At 29.0% G+C, this 24,594-nt stretch overlaps 1 protein-coding gene and 5 non-coding genes across 6 annotated transcripts; 2 read left to right on the top strand and 4 right to left on the bottom strand.

Annotated features, from left to right (window-relative positions):
• The first annotated feature begins 484 nt into the window (after positions 1-484).
• On the top strand, positions 485-3,970 carry LOC101514193 (metal tolerance protein 10-like). The gene is made up of 6 exons (XM_004488511.4): positions 485-774; positions 2,178-2,290; positions 2,644-2,889; positions 2,980-3,060; positions 3,122-3,352; positions 3,470-3,970. The coding sequence occupies exons 1-6, from the start codon at positions 606-608 to the stop codon at positions 3,812-3,814; spliced, it is 1,185 nt and encodes a 394-aa protein (XP_004488568.1). The 5' UTR covers positions 485-605; the 3' UTR covers positions 3,815-3,970.
• A 2,510-nt stretch (positions 3,971-6,480) lies between these two features.
• Positions 6,481-6,607, bottom strand: LOC113785198 (small nucleolar RNA snoR86). The gene has a single exon (XR_003471354.1). It is a non-coding gene; the product is annotated as a small nucleolar RNA snoR86 (small nucleolar RNA).
• Positions 6,608-6,874: 267 nt separating this feature from the next.
• LOC113785197 (small nucleolar RNA snoR86) lies at positions 6,875-7,001 on the bottom strand. Its single transcript, XR_003471353.1, has one exon. It is a non-coding gene; the product is annotated as a small nucleolar RNA snoR86 (small nucleolar RNA).
• Positions 7,002-7,666: 665 nt separating this feature from the next.
• LOC113785233 (small nucleolar RNA snoR116) lies at positions 7,667-7,748 on the bottom strand. The gene has a single exon (XR_003471385.1). It is a non-coding gene; the product is annotated as a small nucleolar RNA snoR116 (small nucleolar RNA).
• Positions 7,749-19,049: 11,301 nt separating this feature from the next.
• Positions 19,050-19,121, top strand: TRNAD-GUC (transfer RNA aspartic acid (anticodon GUC)). The gene has a single exon. It is a non-coding gene; the product is annotated as a tRNA-Asp (tRNA).
• Positions 19,122-19,180: 59 nt separating this feature from the next.
• On the bottom strand, positions 19,181-19,254 carry TRNAI-AAU (transfer RNA isoleucine (anticodon AAU)). Its single transcript has one exon. It is a non-coding gene; the product is annotated as a tRNA-Ile (tRNA).
• Positions 19,255-24,594: the final 5,340 nt, after the last annotated feature.

Raw genomic sequence — 24,594 nt, 5'->3', positions numbered from 1 at the left:
GAGTAATATTTTTACATAATAACAATAATTTCATTCAAAATAATAATAACAGTAAATGAAAAATTAACTCAAAAACAGTTAACCAAAAGCAAAATTATAATGCTTTTTTTTTTAATTATTATTTTCTACAATCAAATTATTAATAGATTAAAAGAGTTGACTCAAGTGAAAAAAAGTTAAACACATTCAAATATTTACTTAAAAAAATATTTTTATTTAATAACTGACACACTTTAAATATAATTATAAAGCAAAAGAATAAAAATATATTATTATTATTATTATTATTATTATTATTATTATTATTATTATTATTATTATTATTATTATTATTATGATTATGTTTTTCCTAGCCTAGCAAAAAGAAAATTAAGAAAAGAAAACGCGAAATTACAGGGTCCACAAATGAAGTAGCGAGTGATTTTAAGAGAAACAAACTCTTATCTACTATTCAAAAACCATAGTCCAACTATATTGCCACGCGTGCACCGTATTTCACTATCATACGTTTGACCCATACCAACACTTCCGTGATTTCTCCCTATATCTAAGAAAAACCAAATCAAGAAAAAACTCACAAACCTCGAAATTTCAGAAAAACAAACATGGCTGAGAGTGTTGGTGTACACGGAAGAAGTGAACCTCTTCTTGATGATGAAGCTTCAAACCCTTCTTGGAGACTCAATGTGAAGGAGTTTCATATACCATCACAAAATGTTGCTAATCAACAAAACCATCGTTCCCTCTCTTTCAATGGCCTTCTTCGTAAGACTAGTGAGTCATTCTTCATCTTTTTCATCGTTTTCTTCCATTCAATGAAAAAAGTTTCCATTTTGTTTAATGGGTATGTTTAGTTTTTTATGATTATGCTGTTGAAGTCTTCAATGGCCCATTGTTCATCATCATTTATCACCTTTTTTTTCTTTCTCTTTATGTTTAAAATTTCTATTTTTCTTAATGGGTTTGTTCTGTTTTATTTGATTATGTTATGTATTTGTTGCTGTTGAATTCGGTAACGAGTCATTCTTCATCCTTTGTCACCTTTGATTTCTTTTTATGCTTAAAGTTTATATTTTTTTGTACTGGGTATGTTTGGTTTTCTATGATTATGTTATGTATGTGATGAATTTTCCCAACCCATTGAGGTATTCTTTCTTCATCCTTTTCACTTTTTTTTTCTCTAAAAACTAAAACCTTGGATGTTAAATTTTTTAAACTCTTTTTTTGTTTTTTGTTTTTTTGTGATGGGTATGTTTAGCTTTTTGTGGCGGTGATTAGTGGATTGTGCAAACTTTAAAGTAAGAGTCGTGTGATAATGTTAATCTTTTTGTGTTGTTGTATTGTAATCATGGTGGGAATCTTTACTTAAATGAAGAGCCTTTTTATAGTGAATATGCAACAACTTACTTAGTGCTATTATTTAATTGTATGTTATCAAAAGTAGATAATGATTGATATTGATAATGATATGCCCTTTTGTTTTTCATTTAATGTTGTTGTTGTTACTGTTTCTGAATATACCCCATTACTCATATCATATCAGTCCTTTATTTACAATTAAAGCTTAATCAGGGATGAATCTTCCTTCCATTATTTCCTTTACAGATATTCTTTTGTACCCTTTAAAGGATTAAATAGATATTCTTGTTAAGTACTTTACTTTACATCATTTTAAAAAAATTATTTTTTAATAGGTTGTTGGTTTGAATTTTTTTTACATTTGTGGTTTTCAATTAATTGAGAAAGTGGTAAAATATTACAACAATTAAAAATTTGTCTTTAAAACATTGTGTGGTAGTTATTTGGGTCATGTAACCATTTGGTCAGATGTTCGATCCTCATCCAATGTGTAAAAAAAAAGTATATGTCATGAGAGGTCAATCTCATAAATGGATATCAGTTACATTGAAGGATTAGTCTTTACAGTTGCATCTAGAAAGTACCTAGTTTACCTTAGGATAGGAAATCTAATTGATCACATGTGATAGTGTATGCCTCTAGCTTCTGAGCTAATTACCTTGGAAATAAGATTGCTAATTACAAGCATCTGGCATAGCTTTCTTATTCTGATTTACAAAGTGGTTTGGTTGTTTTTACTTAGAAAGTTTTTGTTTATGTTCTGCTTGTGGATTTGCATACTTACTGTGTGTGTGTGTGTATATACATATGTGTTTCAGAGAAGCAACGCAAGGTGGCGGAGTATTACAAGAAACAAGAGAGACTTGTTGAAGGGTTTAATGAAATGGAGGCAATGCATGAAACTGGTTTTTTCCCAGGAGGTCTCACTGAGGTCGATTCTTCTTCATATCACTATGATTTAAATATAATTTTTCATAAATAGAGATGCATCTTACTAATTTTGATAACTGTAATAATGTAAGTGTAAATTTGTGATTTCGAATTGAATTTGATCGACTCAAGCATGAGTAGATGAATTGTTGAATTTAGTTTATGTCAGTTTTGTTAATCACAGATTGCAAAAAGTATAGTTTGTTCAAATTGTTAAATAGTGAATCACTGAACAATAATGTTTTGTTCAAATTCTGCTATGTTATAATGCTACAACATCGCCTAAGCTGCTATTTGACAACATTGGTCAATATGAGAAAATTCTACTAAATAAGATTGCATTATGTTCCTCAGGATGAAATGAAGCAACTGGCGAAGAGTGAGAGGATGGCAGTTCATGTGTCGAACGCATGTAACTTGGTTCTGTTTGCAGCGAAGGTTTTCGCGTCGATTGAGAGCAGATCATTAGCAGTCATTGCTTCAACACTAGATTCTCTTTTGGACCTCTTGTCAGGTTTCATACTGTGGTTTACTTCCAATGCCATGAGAAAGCCAAACCGATTTCACTATCCGATTGGAAAGAAACGCATGCAACCAGTGGTAAGCTGCAAGGCGATTGATGAGTCCTTTTAAGTTTTAGTAAATGCAATATATCAATAGCTCTCAACATGCTTGTTGGTTTCTATGCAGGGTATCATAGTTTTTGCATCAGTGATGGCAACCTTGGGATTGCAGATTTTGATCGAGTCTGGCCGGCAAATTATTTCAAAGGTAATCAATCACATATCAACTTCTGTTGTTCTTATTTGAATGATTTAATCATTTCTTACAGGCAAAGCCGGAAGTGGATCCAAAAAAGGTGAATTGGATGATTGGAATTATGGTATTCGTGACTGTAGTGAAGTTCGTTCTTATGATCTACTGTCGAAGATTTAAAAATGAAATCGTCAGAGCTTACGCACAAGATCATTTTTTTGATGTCATTACTAATTCGGTTGGATTAGCTGCTGCTGTTCTAGCTGTCAAATTCGACTGGTGGATCGATCCAACAGGAGCTATTATTGTAAGTTTATTACTTCATCTTATTTTCTTCTCATTTTACTTTGTTGGTTTTCTCAACAAGTGTTAGATCAGTGCTGCATATGTAATGATATGAGAATATCTTGAATGTGTATTGCAGATTGCATTGTATACAATCAATACATGGACAAAGACAGTGATTGAGAATGTCTGGTCACTCATTGGAAGAACAGCACCACCTGATTTTTTGGCAAAGCTAACTTACCTTATATGGAACCATCATGAACTAATCAAACACATAGATACTGTTAGAGCATACACTTTTGGTGCAAATTACTTTGTGGAAGTTGACATTGTTTTGCCAGAAGACATGCTTCTTAACCAAGCACACAACATTGGTGAAACACTTCAAGAGAAGCTTGAACAAATTGCAGAAGTTGAAAGGGCTTTTGTGCACATAGATTTTGAGTTCACTCATAGACCTGAGCATAAGACTTCAGTATAATGGTGCTATAAGACCATGGTGGAAGGGAGTTCTATTGACCTCTTTTGATTTTCTTGTTTTGTTTTTTTAGATGGTATAGTTGATATTTTATTGACTTGTTTTGTGGTATAGTTGATATTTTATTTTGACTTTAAATAATTGGTTTTTGTCTTTTAATCTATGTGATAAATAAGCTTTCATTAAGACAAATAATGTTATCATTGAAAACTAGTTGATATTTTATTTTGACTTTAAATAATAAATGTTTGTCTTTATAAGAGACTAAATTTAAAAATATAGTTTAATAAAGAAAAAATAAATTTTCAAATGAATAATATATATAAATTTTTTTAAGAAAATATAAAACATATCCAAAGTTAATATTGTTAAACAAATATAAAAAGAATCTATATTTATTTTTGAAGTTGTGGTCGTCGTTGTTTCATAAGGTTAAAATAATTAATTATTATATTTGAGGTAAACTTTTTCAGCAATTTCACTTTCAATATAAACATTTATGTAATCTCTAAATCATAGCATTTTATAATCAATGGATAAGAATTTGATTTACCGGTCTTAACTAACTTTTGACATAATTTGAGTTTAATTTCAATACACTTTTGATGTAAAAATTTTACGTTGTCACTTAATCACAATAATTTATATACATGGTTTTAGAAGTAGATACAATTAAAGTCAAATTTATTTATTCTATGTATGGTTGCATGTTGCAACTCTCTTGACTTGTGGTAGAGATGTAGATGTGATTTAATTTCTTGAATGTGTTGAACTTGTGTGTTTGGATTTGTGTTTAGAAATCAATTAGTAAAGTATGTCACGCTAGGTTGTATTAATTTAATAGTTTGGCAAATTTGAGAGTATATCCTTGTTAGAGTGGAATGTATTTAAGTTGTTTTTGAGTTTCGAAAATCTATTTTGAAAAAAATAATACTTTTAACTAGTGAAGATATTACTTAAATGAGCAAATTAGATCACCCTATTTAAGATGTGTTGCAATATTATCCAAAATTGTGCAGGACACAACTCATATGCACTCAATCGTTTTAGAATTACACCTTCAAAATATGACAGTTAAGACCACTCGAAAAATATGATATTATGACCATTCAAAAACGTGAATTTTGATATAGGGATAGTAAATATAAAATTGAAGTCGGAAACATAATCGAAAGAATCAAACACGAATCAGAAAAAGAAAACACACTAAATTTTTGTTCGGATACTAAAAATACATCACTTAACCTAGATCGAGTCACATTGACGATTTGAGTTTGTTCTTCCTTTTCATAAAATTTGGTAATCTTTGGAGTAGACTTCACTACTTTCACCTTACAAATACTATTAACATGTCATATTCAACCCATGTGATAATTCTACAATTTTCTTTTCCACGTAACTCTACCTCTAAATTTTCTGTGTTACAATATCATTTCCCATTGTTCCTTTTGAAATCATTATCTAAATAGGCATAGTATGTGCTTGTACGCGTGTACCATTTGTTCTCCTAAAGCTTTCTATTTGGTAACAGGAACGTAAAAAAGCAATTCCTTTTTGACTTTTTGTGAAAAGTCAGCGAAAAGATCCATTTTTAATATACAATTTATCTTTTATATTCTCTTCTTTAGTGCAAAAGTCATGTTAGAACTCTTTACATAAAAAGTGGATATGCATAAGAGACCATTGAAACAAAACATAAGAATAATTAACCAATACTCACAAAGATTGAACTTATGAAATCAGATTAAAGTTGCTATCAAAGAGACCATAATATTAAAGCCAAAGTTATGGGACAACTAGAACGAGATTAAAATGACAATAATTCCTCCTTCCACACGTGATATATGAAATCAGATTAAAGTTGCTATCAAAGAGTCCATGATGTTTGGCCATAAAGCCTCTTTTTCTTTGAATCTCGAATAATGCAAAATATCAATTACATTTAAGGTAGCTATGCTCCGAATTTGGCCTGGGATACAAAAAAATTAAATTCGATATCTTAAGATAAAATTGTAAAAACATAACAATAAAATAAAACAATAATAATCGTACAGTTTGGCGTAGACAAATAAAAATCAATTCCTTTGTGAAATAAATTTCTTCTTCAAATTCTTTTTAGTATTTGAGGGGATTATTTTTTGCGGGGAACTCTGAACTCTTGTACCTGTAGCTCCTTTGATTTTTTTGAGATTACAGTAGATTTTGATAAAGAATATTTGCATAAAAGTATATTTGGGTTGAAAAGTAAAGAATGTATTGAAAATGTGAGAAAAATTTCTAAAATATATTTAGAATTCTGTAATAGTTTCAACGTTTGGATTTATTTTGTGTTTTAGCAAGCGAGAGAACAAGAGTTTGGGTTAATTTGTGTTTTATGAGTTAATTTGCACACCTCAAATATATTTAAAATACACAAAATAAGTTTATTAGTTAAAATAAGTCACAACATAAATACAAAATCAGTTTATTAGTTAAAATAAAGTCTAGCGTACAAAAAAAGGTAAAATTTAATCTAATGTAAAAAAAACTGTATTGTGGGAAGGACCAAATTTCGTAGACGTCCCTCCAATCAATCTAATTAAATCAATTGGAACAGGCAGTAATAGGTTAAGAAAGCAGACAAAATCAATAAACCAACCACTTAAAAATAGAACTAAATCAACCAGTTAAATGTAGCGACTTGTTCGAGGCCAAAATCAAAATTAATTAAATTTGATAGGCACGGAGAATCGCCATTGAAGCTCGATTTCGCCAACCTTCAATGCAAGAAATCACCATAAAGCGATGCTCTTGCTCTGCAAATTGGCTTTCATTCATTGTCTTTCATTGCATATTTCCATAATTGTGATTTTACAAAGTTTGTTGACGATATAGAAATCTTAACCAAACAGCTACATTTTTGCAAATTTCAGATATTTATGAACGTTTTTCAAAAGTATATCATAAGTTCTATATAAACACAAACACAGTAAATTCAAATAAAAATACATACCATCAGTTTATTAGTTAACTTAAAGGCAACGTATACAAAAAATAAAGATGTTTTAAGTGTTAATCAAAGAGGATGTAGCGACTTGTTCGAGGCCATAATCAAAACTAATTAAATTTGATAGGCACGGAGAATCGCCATTGGTGCTCGATTTCGCCAACCTTCAATGCAAATATTCGCCATTAATCGACGCTTTTGCTCTGCAAATTGGCTTTCTCTCAATATATTAAAAATACACTGACAAATAAATAGATCATAACAAATTCTAAAAACTAAGAAATTTAAACAAGGGAAAATTAACATATAATAATTAAAATGTAGGAACATTTGAATGCATAAGCCTGTGGAAAAACAAGGGCTAATGCCAGAATATTAGATCCTAATTATTATCGGCAACGTACAGCACTGAATGCACCACGGAATTGGTGAGTCAGAGACTCTAATTTGTTGCCTTTTATCCATACATAAATGGATTAAATAAAAAAATTACTGTAATATAAAATAATAATTACAATCTAGATGGATTTCCAGATCAATTACACTTAAAAGTGTTATTGATAAATACAAATCAGAGGCTATTAGAAGAATAGGTTGATATTTCACAAATAAGGTCGAGAAAAATAAATAGGATTTGAATTTAGGAAAAAATGAAAATGTAGGAACATCTGAATCTGAATGCATAAGCCTAAGCAAAAATAAAGAACAAATGCCAGAATCTCAATTCCAAATCACTGTCGGCAACGTACAGCACTGAAATCGCCATCGATTAAGCGAATCAGAGACTCTAAATTGTTGCCTTTTATCCCACAACAAATCCAAACCCTAAAATCACAATCAAATCAAATAAGAACTTAATCAAAATAAAAAGGCTCGGAGAGTATAGATGGCATCAACAAGCTTAATAAAGCTTTCATAGTTTGATGGTATATAAATTCATCGTCACGGCCTCAAAATCAAAGAAGAAAATATACAACAAGAAAATAAAGAGGGTTTTGAGTAAAAAAAAGATGAAGGAAGATTAGAAGTGGTGATGGATATGAGAAGAGGATGAAGGGGTTAAATAGGGAGGGAGTGTAGGGCGGATTCAACAACGGCGAAACCCTAATTTATCTGTTGCGAATGGAATTACGTATTGGTCCTCATTCGTTTTGGGCCTAAAAGCCCACATGATTTAGCCACATACTCATACTGGAAAGTTGGCTTTTGTACCCCCTCAATTAACCCTGTACCCTTTCATTTAAAAATTTTATTTTTAAATGTCCAAACTACCCTTGATAAAAGGGTAAAAATTTAAAAGAATTTTTTTTACCGGAAATTTCATTTATAAGAGGATGAAATTTCCGGTAGTTATAAATGAAAAAAATGTTGTTTACCGGAAATTTCAAAATGAATGAAATTTCCGGTAGTTATAAATGAATACCGGAAATTTCATTTTTGAAATTTCCGGTAGTTATAAATGAATACCGGAAATATCTTTTTTGAAATTTCCGGTAGTTATAAATGAATACTGAATATTATTTATTAATTAATTAATAAAATAAATTATATTAATAATAATAATAAAGTAAAGTAAATTATATTATTAAAACTTTATATATTTTTTAAATATTTTTATTATTATTTTTTAATTATATTAACAATATTTTATTAGTTTTTTTATTAGATCGGAATAAAAAAATAGGAGAGAGTTGTTAAGAAAATAAGTTGTTATTTTATAAAATATTTGCAATAAAAATAGGAGTGAGTTGTTAAGAAAATATGTTGTTATTTTATAGGCAAAATATTAGGGACACGTTTTGTTTTCCCACACCCGGTTATTCTTTAAAAACAAAAAAATCATTTTTTTTACTAATTTACCCTTAAACAAAAATCATACGGAATTTAAAGTATACCTCGAAAATGGTTGTTTTAAAATCCTTTTATATGAAATTTGGTCTAAAATAAACATATTATACTTCCGAAGGTATAATATAGAGGATAGATAAAATTATTTTCAAATCCTTTATTTAATTTAATTTTAAAAATTAGCTTCTTTTTTCTTCTCATTTAGATTTTTTATATTTTAATATGTATGTAAAGTTCTCATTTATCTTGTAGTATGTACACACAATTATTCTTTATTTTTTTCTTCCATTTAAGTACTTTATATTTTAAAATGTTTATAAAGTCATCCTTCAAATAACTCCCTAAAGGTCTCCTTTACTCTCCTGCTCTAGTTATATTACAGCACAAACTCCAATATATTCTATTATATAAATGCAATACATAACATGCATTAGGGCTGGACAAAAATCTGCGGCCCGAAACAAACTGAACTGTCTGCGGCCCAATTGCTGTAATGGGTGGGCAAGAGCGGGTCTGCGGGTACGTGGGTCAATGAAAACGGATTTATGTGGTTTATAATGGACGGGTTCGGGTAAAAATTTTTGAGCCACGGATACCCGGACCCGTCCGTTTCAAATTAATAATATTATATTTTAAAATACCAGCCTGTCCAAAAATCTCAAAGGCTTTCCTCGGTCCAGAAAAAAAAAAAAGGCCCAAATCCAGAATAAATCCATTGCTCTCACTAAAAATATGAAACCCTATTCTCATTTCATCACTCTCACTCTCAACTCATACACTCACACCTCCACCAACTCCATCAATTCTGTTCGAAGTCGCCGCCACCACCGATTCTGTTCGAAGTCGCCGCCACCACCGGTTATGCGACACTAATACCTCCTTCTTTTTTCCTTTTTATTCTCTTCAATTGTAAATGGAGAGGGTACATGTAACACAATCCTTCTCAAAGGCGCATAGGTACATGAAACATCATTTGAGTTCCTTCTTTTTTGTTTTTAACGATCTTAGTTATGGTTTTTAACACGTGATTTTACTTATTCAAAGTACACTAAGTTTTTTGTTAGATCTTTCATTTCTCTTATGATCTGGGTTTGAATAAATAACTTCATTTTTTCATCTATGTTAAGGTACTGAATCTACTGAGCGTGCCATTTTTCCTATGTTGAAAGGTCGTCATCACTCATCACTGTGAGCAAGAACAAAAAGGTTAGGGTTGATTGTATAATGGGTGTAGGGTTTTTAAATTTGTTTTCAGTTTTATGATTTGTGACATTTTGAATCTGTTAAAGTTTTGTTTATGTTCTGCTTTGATTTGTGAAAGTTTATTATATAATGGGTCTTTTAGGGTTTTTGGAAGTTTTATTTTTTGAGTGTTTTATGATTTCTTTCTGTTTGTGTTAAGTTGGTTCAATTTGTTTAACTTAGGGTTTGTCTTGAAGGTTTTATTTTGCATTTATAAGTGTATATATTTAAAAATATTTTAGTTAATGTTAGGTTTTTATGCATAATTTGGTGTGGTTTATTAAATGTGATTTGGTTGGGGTTTGTTCTATGTTTAAGGTTAACAACCCTTCATTTTTGTGAATCTCTTCAATATATTTTTATTTTTCAGTTTTGTTTGTCTTAGCATAAATGTATTTCTGTGCTTTTTGTGGCTAGAATAATAAAGATATCATATTATAAGAGTATCTTGTTGAATTTCATGATTTTCTTGTGGAAGATAAATTTAAAGATAACTGTGTAGATAATCTTAGATATATATGAATTTTTTTTGTTTCTTGGGCATTATCATTTAATTTAATAACTTGCATTTTAATTCTGACAATTGGATTCTGATCTAATGTTAAGTACACATGTTAAGATGGATCTTTTTGTCAACCATGTTCATTAATGTTTGACCAAAGCTAACAACAAAATTTTATCACAAAGGATGTTTGATTTTGAATTCTCTTTGCTTGACAAGTGAGATTATAAACTGAAAGCATCTTCTTAAGTTGTATTCTGCTTTTGTTTATCCTATCTCAGCAAAGGTATCCTAGAAGATTCAACTAAATTTCATCGGTAAGCTACTCGACCTAGATTACTATTTCTTTAAGGTGCGAAAGAAAATTTGGTTAATGGATTGCAAAATTTATAGCACTTTTTTGTTTGATTTTTGTTATTTTGGGTACAGACTGAAATTTTATGTGAGCTAACTGAATTGAAGGAAAACCATGTCATTGATTATTTAAATGCTTCCAATTTTCAAAAGGTTTAAGATTATAGTTCCTATTTTTAGACATCAAGCTTTTTAAATCTAGTTTGTTTAATTTTTTTTTAATCTAGTTTGTGTCTTTGGTTAGTTTTTTTATTCATATTGTTGAATTGAGTGTATGCTTATTTTTCAATTTCAGTTTTTTTGTTGTATTCTTTTGTTTGTTATTTTAAAGCATTCTTCTATTTATTTATTTAAATGTTTCCAAATTTCAAAAGTTTTAAGATTAGGGTTCTTATTTTTAGACTTCAAGTTTTTTCAATCTAGTTTGTTAATTAACTTTACTTTTTTTTTTAATCTAGTTTATGTGTTTGGTTAGCTCTTTCATTAATATTATTGTGTTGTTTGTTCATATTTTTAGACTTCAAGCTTTTATTCATATCTAGTTTGTTCATATTGTTGTGTTGTTTGTTTCTTTTATTAAATTTTTATTGTTATGAATTTTGCAGTTTGGTTGGTTATTAATTCTAGTTTTTATTTTGAGGGTTTGTGTCTAATTATGGTTTTATTAGTGTGGTTCTAGCTTTAGAAGATGTAGCAAGGAAAAGCTAGCAATCAAGGAGGACATCAAGGAGTAGTGGAACAAGGAAAGGGTAACAGTCAAGGAAGACAACAAGGAGTAATCGAACAAGGAGATGGTAACAGTCAAATAGGACAACAAGGAGTATTGGAGCATCATCACTGTGAGTTTGTTATGTTTAATATGCAAATTGTTTTATGTTTAGTATGTATGTATGTATGCTTGCAAATATTTTATGTTTAATGAGTATGTTTCTTTTCTGTTTAATTTGTTTGTATGCTTCTTGTTTAATTAATATCTAGATTTGCAACTATTTGATGCTTAATTAGTATATATTATTTTATTTTTAATTTGTATGTATGCATGTTTCATGCTTAATATGTATGATTGCAACTAATTTATTCTTAATTAGTATGCATATATTATCCTTAATTTTTATGGTTACTTTTTGCAACTGTTTTTATTTAATATGTATCCTTTATGCCTAAATTTTATTTATTCTTAGGTTTAATTAGTTTTTATGTAATATTAATTAGTAAGTATTCTTCTATTACTACTTATTAAACATTTTAACTATCTAAAAAAATTTAAATAGTTTAACTATATATAAAAAAAACTAATTAAAAACTACACTTTAAATATTAAAAAAATTAATAATTAAACTCTTAAAATATTTCAGTAGTGGATAATTCTCAACCAACACATATAGCTATTGCTGCAGATGGGCTTCCTCCTCTTCCTATTGGTAGTAGAAAAAGAAAACCCAATGCTAATGGTCCTAGGAGAAGCTCTAAGATTTGGTTGGACTTTAACATTCTACCCGATGAGCCTATCCCTGCTGCTGCTGCTTGTAAACATTGTCACCAAAGATACCTTTGTCATTCTAAAACACATGGAAACCTCGAACCTGAAAGCTCACTTTGAGAAATGCAAAAGTAATCCATCCCACATTCTTAATAACCCCACTCAAACAAACATTTCTTTTGGTGATGGGTAGTTTGGTTCCATCAAGCCAAATATTCAATGCCCAAGCATGTATGAATGTCGTTGATCTTTTTGTTATTCTTGATGAACATTCGTTTAGAGTGGTTGAAGGTGAGGATTTTAAACAATTATGTAGACAGTTGCAGCCACAAATGACCATCCCTTCAAGGAGGACTATTGCTAGGGATTGTTTTCAACTATATGTTGCTAAAAAATTGAAGCTGAAGGCATTGTTCAAATCTGATTGTAGTAGAGTAGCTCTTACTACAGACATTTGGACGTATGTTCGAAATATTGGTTATATGACCCTTACCGCTCATTTCATTGATAAAGAATGGAACTATCAGAAACGCATTATAAGCTTTAGTTTAGTGCCAAATCACAAAGGAGACACTATTGGTAGGAAAATTGAAGAAGTGTTGATGGAATGGGGTATTAGAAATGTGTCTACAATTACCGTTGACAATGCATCGTCCAATGATGTTGTTGTATCTTATCTGAACAAGAGACTTAAGAACAAGAATGGACTGATGGGTGAAGGGGATTATTTTCATATGAAGTGTTGCTCCCATATCTTGAATCTAGTAGTCCAAGATGGGTTAACAAAACAAGATTTATCTATTCGTAGCATTCGCAATGCAATTAGGTTTGTCCGTTCTTCTCCACAAAGAGCTTTGAAGTTTAAGGAATGCATTTATATTTGTAATATAACATGTAAAAAAATTCTTAGTCTTGGTGTTTCCACAAGGTGGAATTCAACATACATGATGTTGAAAGCTACTGAAAAGTATCAAGCATCTGTTGATAAATTAGAGAGTGAGGATTTTGGGTATTTGATTTGGTTTGGGGTTGCTGGTCCTCCTACTTCTGATGATTGGGAAAGAATTCGGAGCATTTGTGAGATTTTTAAAGATTTTCTTTGAAGCAACAAAGGTTTTTTCATCGTCGCAACAAGTGTCTCTGCACACAGCTTTTCATAACTTGACTTCTATTGAATGTGAGCTTGACAAAACATCAATGAACCCGAATACTATTGTGGCTGTAATGGATTCATATATGAAGCGAAAATATGATAAATATTGGGGTGACATTGAAAAAATCAATCGTTTTCTTTATTTTGGAGAGATATGTGATCCTCGTTATAAAATAAGGTATATTAAGTGGACTTTTGATAACATGTATGGTGAGGACATTGGTAAGGTGAAGGCTGAAAATATTAAGGATGGTTTAATGAAATTGTACACTTGGTACAAATCTGCCCATGATGGTAGTGTTGTATTTGTTGATGTCCGATCTGTTGAGCAATCTACTCCCCCTAAAAATCCATCATTTTTTACACGGGTAGATGCCTTTAAACAAAACTTAAAAGAAAAGGATTCTATTGATAAACAAAACGAACTTGGAGGTACTTAAGTGACACTTGTTCAATAGATGGCGATAAGTTTGACATTTTGATTTGGTGGAAGCAAAATACTGCTCGTTACCCTATTTTGGCAGCAATGGTAAGAGAAATTATGGCCACACCAGTGTCAACTGTGGCTTCAGAGAGTGCATTCAACACATGTGGAAGGGTTTCGGACACTTATAGGAGCTCTTTGTTGTGACATGTTGTGTAATATGTATATGTACTTCTTTAATTAGACTATTTCTTGTTATTGTAAATTAACTTTTAATTTAAATTGTTTAATTCATTGTAGAACTTCAACAAGGCTCGATAACTAGTAGTGGAAGGCAATGGTCTATTATTGACGGAGCAGCTGCTCCTGGTCCCGGGCCTGCTTAAAGTATGTAAGTGAGCTTTAATAATGAACCGAACAATTATGCTAATTTAGTTTTATTTAATTACATCTAGGTTTCAGATTTCAGACTTTTTGAGTTTTTTTGAAGTCATATATGACTTATACTTGCACAACACATGTCTGTATTTTGAGGATGATGTTTTGGCTGAAAACTGTGCTTGCGTGATATCATTTTGAACATGATTTGTTGACGTTTGTTGGGTTGGTTGGTTGCTGCCATCAATTTCTGTATGTGTGGTTCATGCTTGATAATTGGTGGGTTTCTGTATGTTGGACTTACTGAGTTATATTTACTGAAATTTCTGAATTATTTGGTACTAATTGTGTGTTTGATTGTCACCGGCTTTCAAATGAACATCATTATTGGGAACCACACAAATTTACTCATGTTTCGACATGTGAAAGGGTAAGTTACAGACTTGATATTTTTGTATGTATCATTAAATTTTAGTTAAGTTTGTAATTGAAACTTTTATTATTAACTTAATACTTAGTATGAATTTGATGTTATTTTTAACTTATTGAAATTTGTATTACTGTTAACTTAGTAATTAGCATTATTGTTCTGTCATACTTAGTAGTTTATATTATAATGTGAACTGATTATGTTGTATTTAAATTGATAAAATGAGAACTTAATTGGTTATGAACTAGTTATGTTGTATTGGTAGATAAAATGATAATTTAACTGGTTATCAACTTGCTAGGTTGTATTTAGTATTTAAACTGATATAAAGAGAACTTAATTGGCTATCAACTGATTATATTTACTGAAATGTCTGAATTATTGGGTACTAATTTTGTGTTTGATTGTCACCAGCTGTTAAATGAACATCACTATTGGAAACTACACAAATTTACTCATGTTTCCACATGTGAAAGAGTAAGTTACTGCCTTGATTTTTTTTTTTTTTTTTTTTATGTATCATTAAATTTTAGTTGAGGTTGTAATTGAAACTTTTATTATTAACTTAGTACCTAGTATGAATTTGTTAATATTTATAACTTATTGAAATTTGTATTATTGTTAACATAATAATTATTATTATTGTTCAGCCCTACTTAGTAATTTAGATTATAATATAAACTGATTATGCTGTATTTAAATTTATAAAATGAGAACTTAATTCGTTATGAATTGGTTATGTTGTATTTAAAGATAGAATGAGCACTTAATTGACTATCAACTAGTTAGATTGTATTTAATATTTAAACTGATATAAGGAGAACTTAATTGGCTATGAATATGTTGTACTCAAGCTTTTATTTTTCCAATAAATTAGTGGCGAGAGATTTGACAGTGGTTCATTTTCAACCTCGAAGTGGTTATCTCACATTAGGGAGTTGAATTTCAAGGTTATAGTTTAAGCTTTTATGTTGATGTATTCTAATTTATTTTATCATTAGGTTATATTCTTATTAAATTAATTTCATTTTTGTTATATGTACAGCTACTGCAGCATCAACCATATGCAAACTGATCATCAAGTTCCAAAATATTGCTTTACTATGTTTATTAATAGATTTGGATTGAAATATATACTAATTTAAATACTTTTGGATGACTGTAATATATAATTACTTTTCATTATGACTGTAATTATAAAGTTTGACTCATTCTTGGTGATGTTGGCAAGCTTTTGATTTGGATGAAATTCCGAATAGCATGAATTTGTTATATATTATTTAGGTTTGTTACCAAAGATGAAGGTCCTAATATGTTCTTAATTGATGGTCCCGCTAATCTGTTCTATTGATCATTTATGTTTATAAGTCAATTTTGTTTGAAGGATATTTGAAGTAAACTATTGTTTTAAAAAATAGGGCTTAAGTTAAATTGTCTTATGATCCATACAAATAAAAATGTAAACCAGTATTTTATGAAAAATCTTTATAGATACATTTGTTGTTAATTGGATCACAAAGTTTTCAAAGTCCATACAAATTGAAACCGGTTCACCCGACCCGCAAAATCGATTAAACCCGTAACCTGAATACCAACAAACCCGATTCAAATTCCATATTTTTTTTAAACTTAATTCAGATTATTAGTCAAAACCTTAAATATCTAAGTTCTTAATACTAGTTGATTATTAAACTAATTAATCTACTTAAATCTATCAATTACTACTAAGACTCTAATTGATTATTCCATAACCATTTTCTAGTTTCGATATTTCCCCTGATCAATTAAGTCTAAGCTTTTAATCGATTAATTTATAACTTAATTCTTTTTTTTATTCTAATATCATATTTATTTAAATAGGTAAGGGTTATTAATCTATTTTTCATGTTTGATACCATATTCAAGTCTTAAATACCACTCTAATCATTTAACTAAGTTCAACGAATTGATTATTGTTTAACTTAGGTGTTTTCAATTTTAGACTATACCCTAATCGAATATAAAGGTCTAATTAATCGGTTAATCTAATTTATCTCAACTTGATCGATTATTTTTATGCTACTATTAGATTAATCATAATTTTTAGAGACCAATCGATTAACCTATGATACCAATAGATTATTATAACATAAAAACTCATCATTCATTATCATCAAACATTTAAACATGTATATAGCACAAAATAAAGTAATACATAATATCATAAACAATAATCATAACAAGTATCAAAGGTCAACACAACAACAACAACTTTTCATAATTTAAATAAAAAAAGCTACCCATCTTATAAGTTAGTATAAGTTAGTATGAAACATTTTAACACAGCTTATTCTATTCTCCCCCAATGGTTCTAACAATAAATGGTCTGTGTTGACCTAAGAATCATGGAACATCATTATTTAATAAATTTACTCGACTTATTAAATATGTGTGTTACTAAAAGATAGGATGCAAAATTTGCTACACAAAATTAATTTTTTTTAATTTTGGTCAAATATTAATTGATTAGTAATATGACCCTAATTAATTAATCGAGTAAAAAATAACTTTTTTTTGTACTGGACAACATATTAATCGATTATCCAACTTATTTAATTGATTAATCTCTTTCCAAATCAATTAATACCAATTATTAATTAATTAAATGTTTTAAAACAAGTACTTACTATTTCTAGTTATCGTATATTGATATGTAAATATCTAACAATTAGCACAAACGAATCTCAAGATTTATAAATAATTAATAAAAACTCGAAGTTTTAGAATAACGTTCTAATAATTGAGAATGTTTTTCAATTAAAAAAAAAAAACTTGAGTTGTTATCCTTTTCTCTCCTGCAAAGATTAATGGCAAAAAGATGATAACATTATGAAGTTTACAATGATAAATCAAGACTTCAAAAGAATCCGTTATCACTTCATAGATGAACTCTAATCTCCCTCTCTATCACCCCATATATATAGGAATCAGTGGTAGTGGATTCCTCCTTCATCCAACAAAATACACACACTATTTTCATAAATATCAATAATAACATTAAGAATAAAACTAATAATTTAAGTATAGTAATCTGATGTATTAAAAAAAGATGATTATTACTTAAGAATCGTTTCAAAGGATCTCTATTATGTTTGGAGTAATTTACTTGCAAAAGAGAGTGCCCATGGGCGTGTTTGTTGCCGTTGAAATCTTTAATTAAGTAGTTTATAAATGTAGAGTATATAAATTGTATAATATTTTTTTTGTTGGCACATTGTAGTATAATTTGTAATGTTAAAACGATATAGTGTTTTGATAATGTTTTTATGTTATTTGGGCTTAATGAATTTCTATATTGCTTTCGTTTTCTTTCTGCTTTAACGTCGGGTATATAGTAACCGATGTGAAACGATTGTGGATCACACCTTTTACATCAGGTACATACAAATTCAGATGCAAATGATCTTCTTACCATATACCGTTTTTAGTAAAACCGTTGCGAAAACTATTTTTTACATTGGTTTTGTCAATCAACCAATAATATAACTGTTTAAATCATTAAGGTCGTTAAAAAAAGTGAAATGTTCCACAAATTTCATCAGACATCAAACACATCATTTTCTTCAAAATCAATGTAAAAAGTTATTTTACCTATGTAAATTAGAGTAGTTTTGACAATAGTGTTAATTTTTGTATTAATATTTACATTTATGTTGAGTTTAATAATTATGCAATAAAACCTTTTTTTCACAAACGATTTTAATTTATCTCCCAATAATGTTGGCTGTAATATTAGTTTTTAAAACACTCTAAATATCAAAATAAAAAGATATGATTGAGTAAGAATATAAATAATTACATCACATTTTTTTTATTCGCACATTAATTACATATAGTGAGTGCAAACTTATTGAATTCAAATATATATACATGGAAGAGACATCTATACTTGTGAAAACTTTTATATATTTCAAAAAGAGTTGTGGATTGCATGTACCGTAGATTGTGGAATTGAAAATAAGAAAGAAAATGATGAAGCGAAAACAATACATATAATAGTGGAGTTAATCATAAAATATGTGCAAATTGTTAACGCAAAAGGTTTAAATCTCAAGATATATTGTGTAGACGCATAATTTGTGTTCTAACAAGTCTATTTTTAGTGTTGACATAGTAATAAAAAAAATTGATTGAATTTGAAGGTGATTATACTCAAACTTAAGCAAAATAAGTGGAGTCCTTCATAGGATTTAATATTTCTAAAGAAGTGAAAATTTAACGCTAAATTTATTGTGTTACAAATTTTCAATACAAATATTTCTTTTTTATGCATTTTTAGTCTTTACAACTTTGTGCATTCATGATATTTTTATTCTATTTTTAGTCTTTGAATGTTTAGTTTTCCTTAACTCAGTTGAGATTTACATACGTGGCCAATATCAAAAGTTAATACAACAATTGAGTCGTTGTAGTATAGTGGTGAGTATTCCCGCCTGTCACGCGGCTGACCCGGGTTCGATCCCCGGCAACGGCGTTTATATTTTTTATTTTATTATTTTATCAGAACTTAGAATTAAAAAATGAAAAACAATTTGGCCCATGCAGGTCTCGAACCTGCGACCTTGGCGTTATTAGCACCACGCTCTAACCAACTGAGCTAATGGGCCTCAATAAAAATTAATTTCTGACTTATGGAATAAAGATAATGGAGAATGAAAATTAAGTAAGATATTGGAAAAGTTTGAATTGACAAGGCCCATGGTCATGAAATAAGTATGTAAACGATTTATTTATTTTATATATAATCTATAAAAGAAAATTTTGGAGATCACAAAACCATATATAATAATATTTGAGGTCATACACAAAAGATAGAACATTCATTTTGATTGAAATCCAATTTTACTGTTAATTTGAGGAAATATTCTTGCACCATAAAAAATGGAATATATTCAATACTATAGTGTAAGAGTGTGAAGTACAAATTATCCGTTCATATTTTGACATATAAGTCATTTCCTCATTAAAAAAAAAAGTAATAGATTTACATATTTTAGGTTTGAGTTTCCACAAATGTAAAAAGTAAGTGGTAGAAGAGTAATTTTTTTTTTTATAGTTGGAATTTAAGTTTAAGTGATAATTTTATATCAACGACGAATAAATTAAATGTTAAATATATAAAAAAGATTATTTATATTTCCAATGTCTTAAAATCTTGGTTGAAATATAGTTTCGTAAATCATTCGCCCATAGTTGTTCTCTATACTCATCATATTTCTCCAACACTTAAATCAAAGATATAGACCAAATAATCAATAACACTTTTATCTAATCCTTTTTTTAAGAGACAATTAAATTATTACATTTGTTGACTAAATTATAACTTATCTCTCCAAAATCTAATGTACAAAGAGTTTTAAACCTAAAAAGTAGAAATATGAGTTTTGTAGTAGGACATTGAATTGACTCATCACTCTAACTTACAATTTTTTCATGTTAATGGTCCTGGTTAAATTGCTGTTACATAAAAAAAAATTATTGTACACCAATGGGGAGAAAATATCAATATTTACTAACATTTATGAAATTTGATACCTAATCCAAAACACCAAAATTTGTAACACTTCTTTATACTTGGCCTAAGTGATAACGTAGGTGTCCTGGTATATGGTCAATCAAATCCAAGTACTAAATGCAATTTTGGCATACAAGTTAAAGGAAATTGAATTAATTTTTCTAACTTATATTAGAAACAAAACAAAAGATGCTCAAATGAAGGGTATCCTGAAAAGGAATGTGCTTCCTCTTTGTATTGGCTTTTGAAAAGATGTAAGAATCTTTAAGAATATCCATTTCAGAATTCCATTTGGAAAGGACCCTGTTTGTATTATTTTTCTGCCAGACAACTATTTTTTTATAAATATTTTTGTATGGTAATCAAAGAAAAAACTCTCCTACATGAAGGGTGGAAATAAAGACATTGTGGGTTCAAATCTGCAATTTTTTTATCTTGAACCGTATTTAATAGACATATTCCTCTTTATTCAGTTATTTATATTTCAATTATAAGAGCATTATCCAAAACAACATTAAAAATTTGAATTGTCTAATGTATTCCCGGTTCAAAGGTACACCACACTATTTTTAATAAATTATAATAAAATTATTTTTTACTTAAAATTGTAAGAGTTCACTTTTAAATCAATTTTTAGAGTTCCTAACGAGAGACACCTTTAAAAACCATGCACCTTATCCTTCAATCCAAGACACATCATGTATGCTACACCCTACCCTTCCTATTGTTAGATAATATTGTTTTGATGTGTTAGTAGTAAAGGTAATTTAGACTTTTCTATACTATAGTATATATACCTATTGTAACACTAGCAAACATAAAACTTTGTTTATTTGTTGATGAAACCCTAGCAAGGGTTCATTTTCTTCTCACTTTCTTTTCTTCCTCATCTATGTTTATGTTAGATTATTATTGTTAACATAGCATCAAAGAGCTTTGGTTGATTTTGAGATTTACGATAAAGTGATTCCGAACATAGTGAAATCTATTCGTTTCGCGGTTGGTACCAGTTTCCTCCCTCCATTTTCGTTTATGATCTAATTTTGCTTCTCAGTTTTCAGTGTGATTTTGTTCTTCCGTTTTCAGCGTGAGTGGTTTCTAATTGACTATGCTATTAACATGTTATCCATAATTTTTTTGTTCTCGGTGATTGTGTTCGTGATATTTTCTGTCATTGTTTGTCATGGCTGGTGCTAATGAAGATTATCGTCAAGCTGTTAGTGTCCACCTTAATGGACATAATTACTCTTATTGGAGTTATGTGATGAATTTTTTTTTGAGTGGAAAAGATATGTGGGTTTATGTTGATTGAACTTATGTAAAGCCTATAGATAACAAGAGGGAATTGACTGGGACATGCCATAAATAGGGAGGACTTTATGTTTTGGATGACCTGCAAGTTTAGATAGTTTAGCCTCAACATCCATTGTTGACTTATTATCTATTTTTCGTTTGAATTCTTTATCTTCTAGTTTTTATTTCTGACATTCTTGATTTGGGCATGTTATTGCTTCTAGATTAAAATAATTAACTTCTACTGGAACTTTAGGATAGTTACAAACCAGTGATATTTTATATTCTTGTGATTGTAAACTTGCTAAATTTTCAAATTTACCATTTAGTAAAAGTGTTTCCGTTTCATATGCATATTTTGATTTAGTTCACTCTAATATTTAGGGGTCCATCATTGTTTCCCACCAAAAGTGGATCTAGATTTTATGTTACATTTATTGATGATTACACTCATTATTGTTGGGTTTATCTTATGAAAAACCGGTTTGGATTTTTTGATATTTATCTTATGTTTCGTCTTATGGTAAAAAACTCAACATAATGGTGTTATAAAATGTTATCGTTGTGATTTAGGTGGTGAAAATACCTCTAATAAATTATTGGCTTAATTGCAATTTTGGTCCCCCTATTTTAGCTGAATCGTGAAAATAGTCCCTCCATTTTGTTTCTCCTCAGTTTTGGTCCCCCAAACAGAATTTTAGTTCAAAACTTGATGAAATTTTATTTTTTTAAAGCCGTACTACACCATTTATGGTCATATATTTCAGGTACAATTGTTGCAAATAAGATCTTGAGGCATTGTGTGACTTAAATAAATGCAAAAAAAATGAAATTTCATCAAGTTTTGGACCAAAATTCTGCTTGGGGGACCAAAACTGGGGAGAAACAAAATAAGTTAAATTGTCTTATGATCCATACAAATAAAAATGTATACCACTGTTTTATGAAAAATCTTTATAGATAAATTTGTTGTTAATTGGATCACAAAGTTTTCAAAGTCCATACAAATTGAAATCGGTTCACCCGACCCGCAAAATTGATTAAACCCGTAACCCAAATACCAACAAACCCAATTTAAAAACAGTCGAAATTGGACCTCATTTTGCCAACCGTGGTTTGGGCTGAATTGGATATTTAAACCCGAATTCGTCCGAACCCGACTATTTGTCCAACCCAAACATGCATCACATAATAAAACTCAACTCATATTTGCAACTAGTTGTATTACGATAAATTGGAGTTCATCATCATTTTTTCAATAATATATTTTTTAAACTTAATTCAGATTATTAGTCAAAACCTTAAATATCTAAGTTCTTAGTACTAGTTGATTATTAAACTAATTAATCTACTTAAATCTATCAGTTACTACTAAGACTCTAATTGATTATTCCATAACCATTTTCTAGTTTCGATATTTCCCCTGATCAATTAAGTATAAGCTTTTAATCGATTAATTTATAACTTAGTTCTTTTTTTATTCTAATATCCTGTTTATTTAAATAGGTAAGGTCTATTAATCTATTTTTCATGTTTGATACCATATTCAAGTCTTAAATACCACTCTAATCATTTAACTAAGTTCAACGAATTGATTATTGTTTAACTTAGGTGTTTTCAATTTTAGACTATACCCTAATCGAATATCAAGGTCTAATTAATCGGTTAATCTAATTTATCTGAACTTAATCGATTATTTTTATGCTACTATTAGATTAATCATAATTTTTAGAGACCAATCCATTAACCTTTGATACCAATAGATTATTATAACATAAAAACTCATCATTCATTATCATCAAACATTTAAACATGTATATAGCACAAAATCAAGTAATACATAATATCATAAACAATAATCATAACAAGTATCAAAGGTCAACACAACAACAACAACTTTTCATAATTTAAATAAAAAAAGGTACCCATGGGATAACATTTTAACACATATTATTGAATTTTAACACATAATTAACCATTGGGGGAGAATAGAATAAGCTATGTGTTAAAATGCTTAATTTTGAATTTAACTTGTTATATTGGTTCAAATTTAACCGATCTAATAAATCATTTTTGAATTTCACTTATTATATTGGTTCAAATTTGACCGATCTAATAAATCATTTTTGAATGTGACTTGTTACATATATTATTTTAGCTGATTTAATAATTAACTTTTATTACAACGCTTGATGTTAGATTGGATAAGAAACTGATCTAATAAGTACATAGGAACTGATCTAACAAGGTTTAATTGCACTAGTGCCATCTTATAAGTTAGTATGAAACATTTTAACACATAGCTTATTCTATTCTCCCCCAATGGTTCTAACAATAAATGGTCTGTGTTGATCTAAGAATCATGGAACATCGTTATTTAATAAATTTACTCTACTTATTAAATATGTGTGTTACTAAAAGATAGGATGCAAAATTTGCTACACAAAACTATTTTTTTTTTAATTTTGGTCAAATATTAATTGATTAGTAATATGACCCTAATTAATTAATCAAGTAAAAAATAACTTTTTTTGTACTGGACAACATATTAATCGATTATCCAACTTATTTAATTGATTAATCTCTTTCCAAATCCATTAATATCAATTATTAATTGATTAAATGTTTTAAAACAAGTACTTACTATTTCTAGTTATCGTATATTGATATGTAAATATCTAACAATTAGCACAAACGAATATCAAGATTTATAAATAATTAATAAAAATTCAAAGTTTTAGAATAACCTTCTAATAATTGAGAATGTTTCTCAATTAAAAAAAAAAAAAAAAACTTGAGTTGTTATCCTTTTCTCTCATGCAAAGATTAATGGCAAAAAGATCATAACATTATGAAGTTTACAATGATAAATCAAGACTTCAAAAGAAACGGATTCCAGTGTCTCTCTTGCATGGGACATGTTCTTAATCTAGTTCCTATTTACACTATCACTTCATAGATGAACTCTAATCTCCCTCTCTATCACTCCATATATATAGGAATCAATGGTAGTGGATTCCTCCTCCTCATTCACCCAACAAAATACACACACTATTTTCATAAATATCAATAATAATATTAAGAATAAAATTAATAATTTAAGTATAGTAATCTGATGTATTAAAAAAGATGATTATTA

This window comes from Cicer arietinum, chromosome 1 (assembly GCF_000331145.2).
Source record: "Cicer arietinum cultivar CDC Frontier isolate Library 1 chromosome 1, Cicar.CDCFrontier_v2.0, whole genome shotgun sequence".
In the NCBI taxonomy this organism is placed as follows: Eukaryota; Viridiplantae; Streptophyta; class Magnoliopsida; order Fabales; family Fabaceae; genus Cicer; species Cicer arietinum.
Note: the sequence above shows the minus strand (reverse complement) of the source record. Positions and strands in the feature narration are given on the sequence as shown.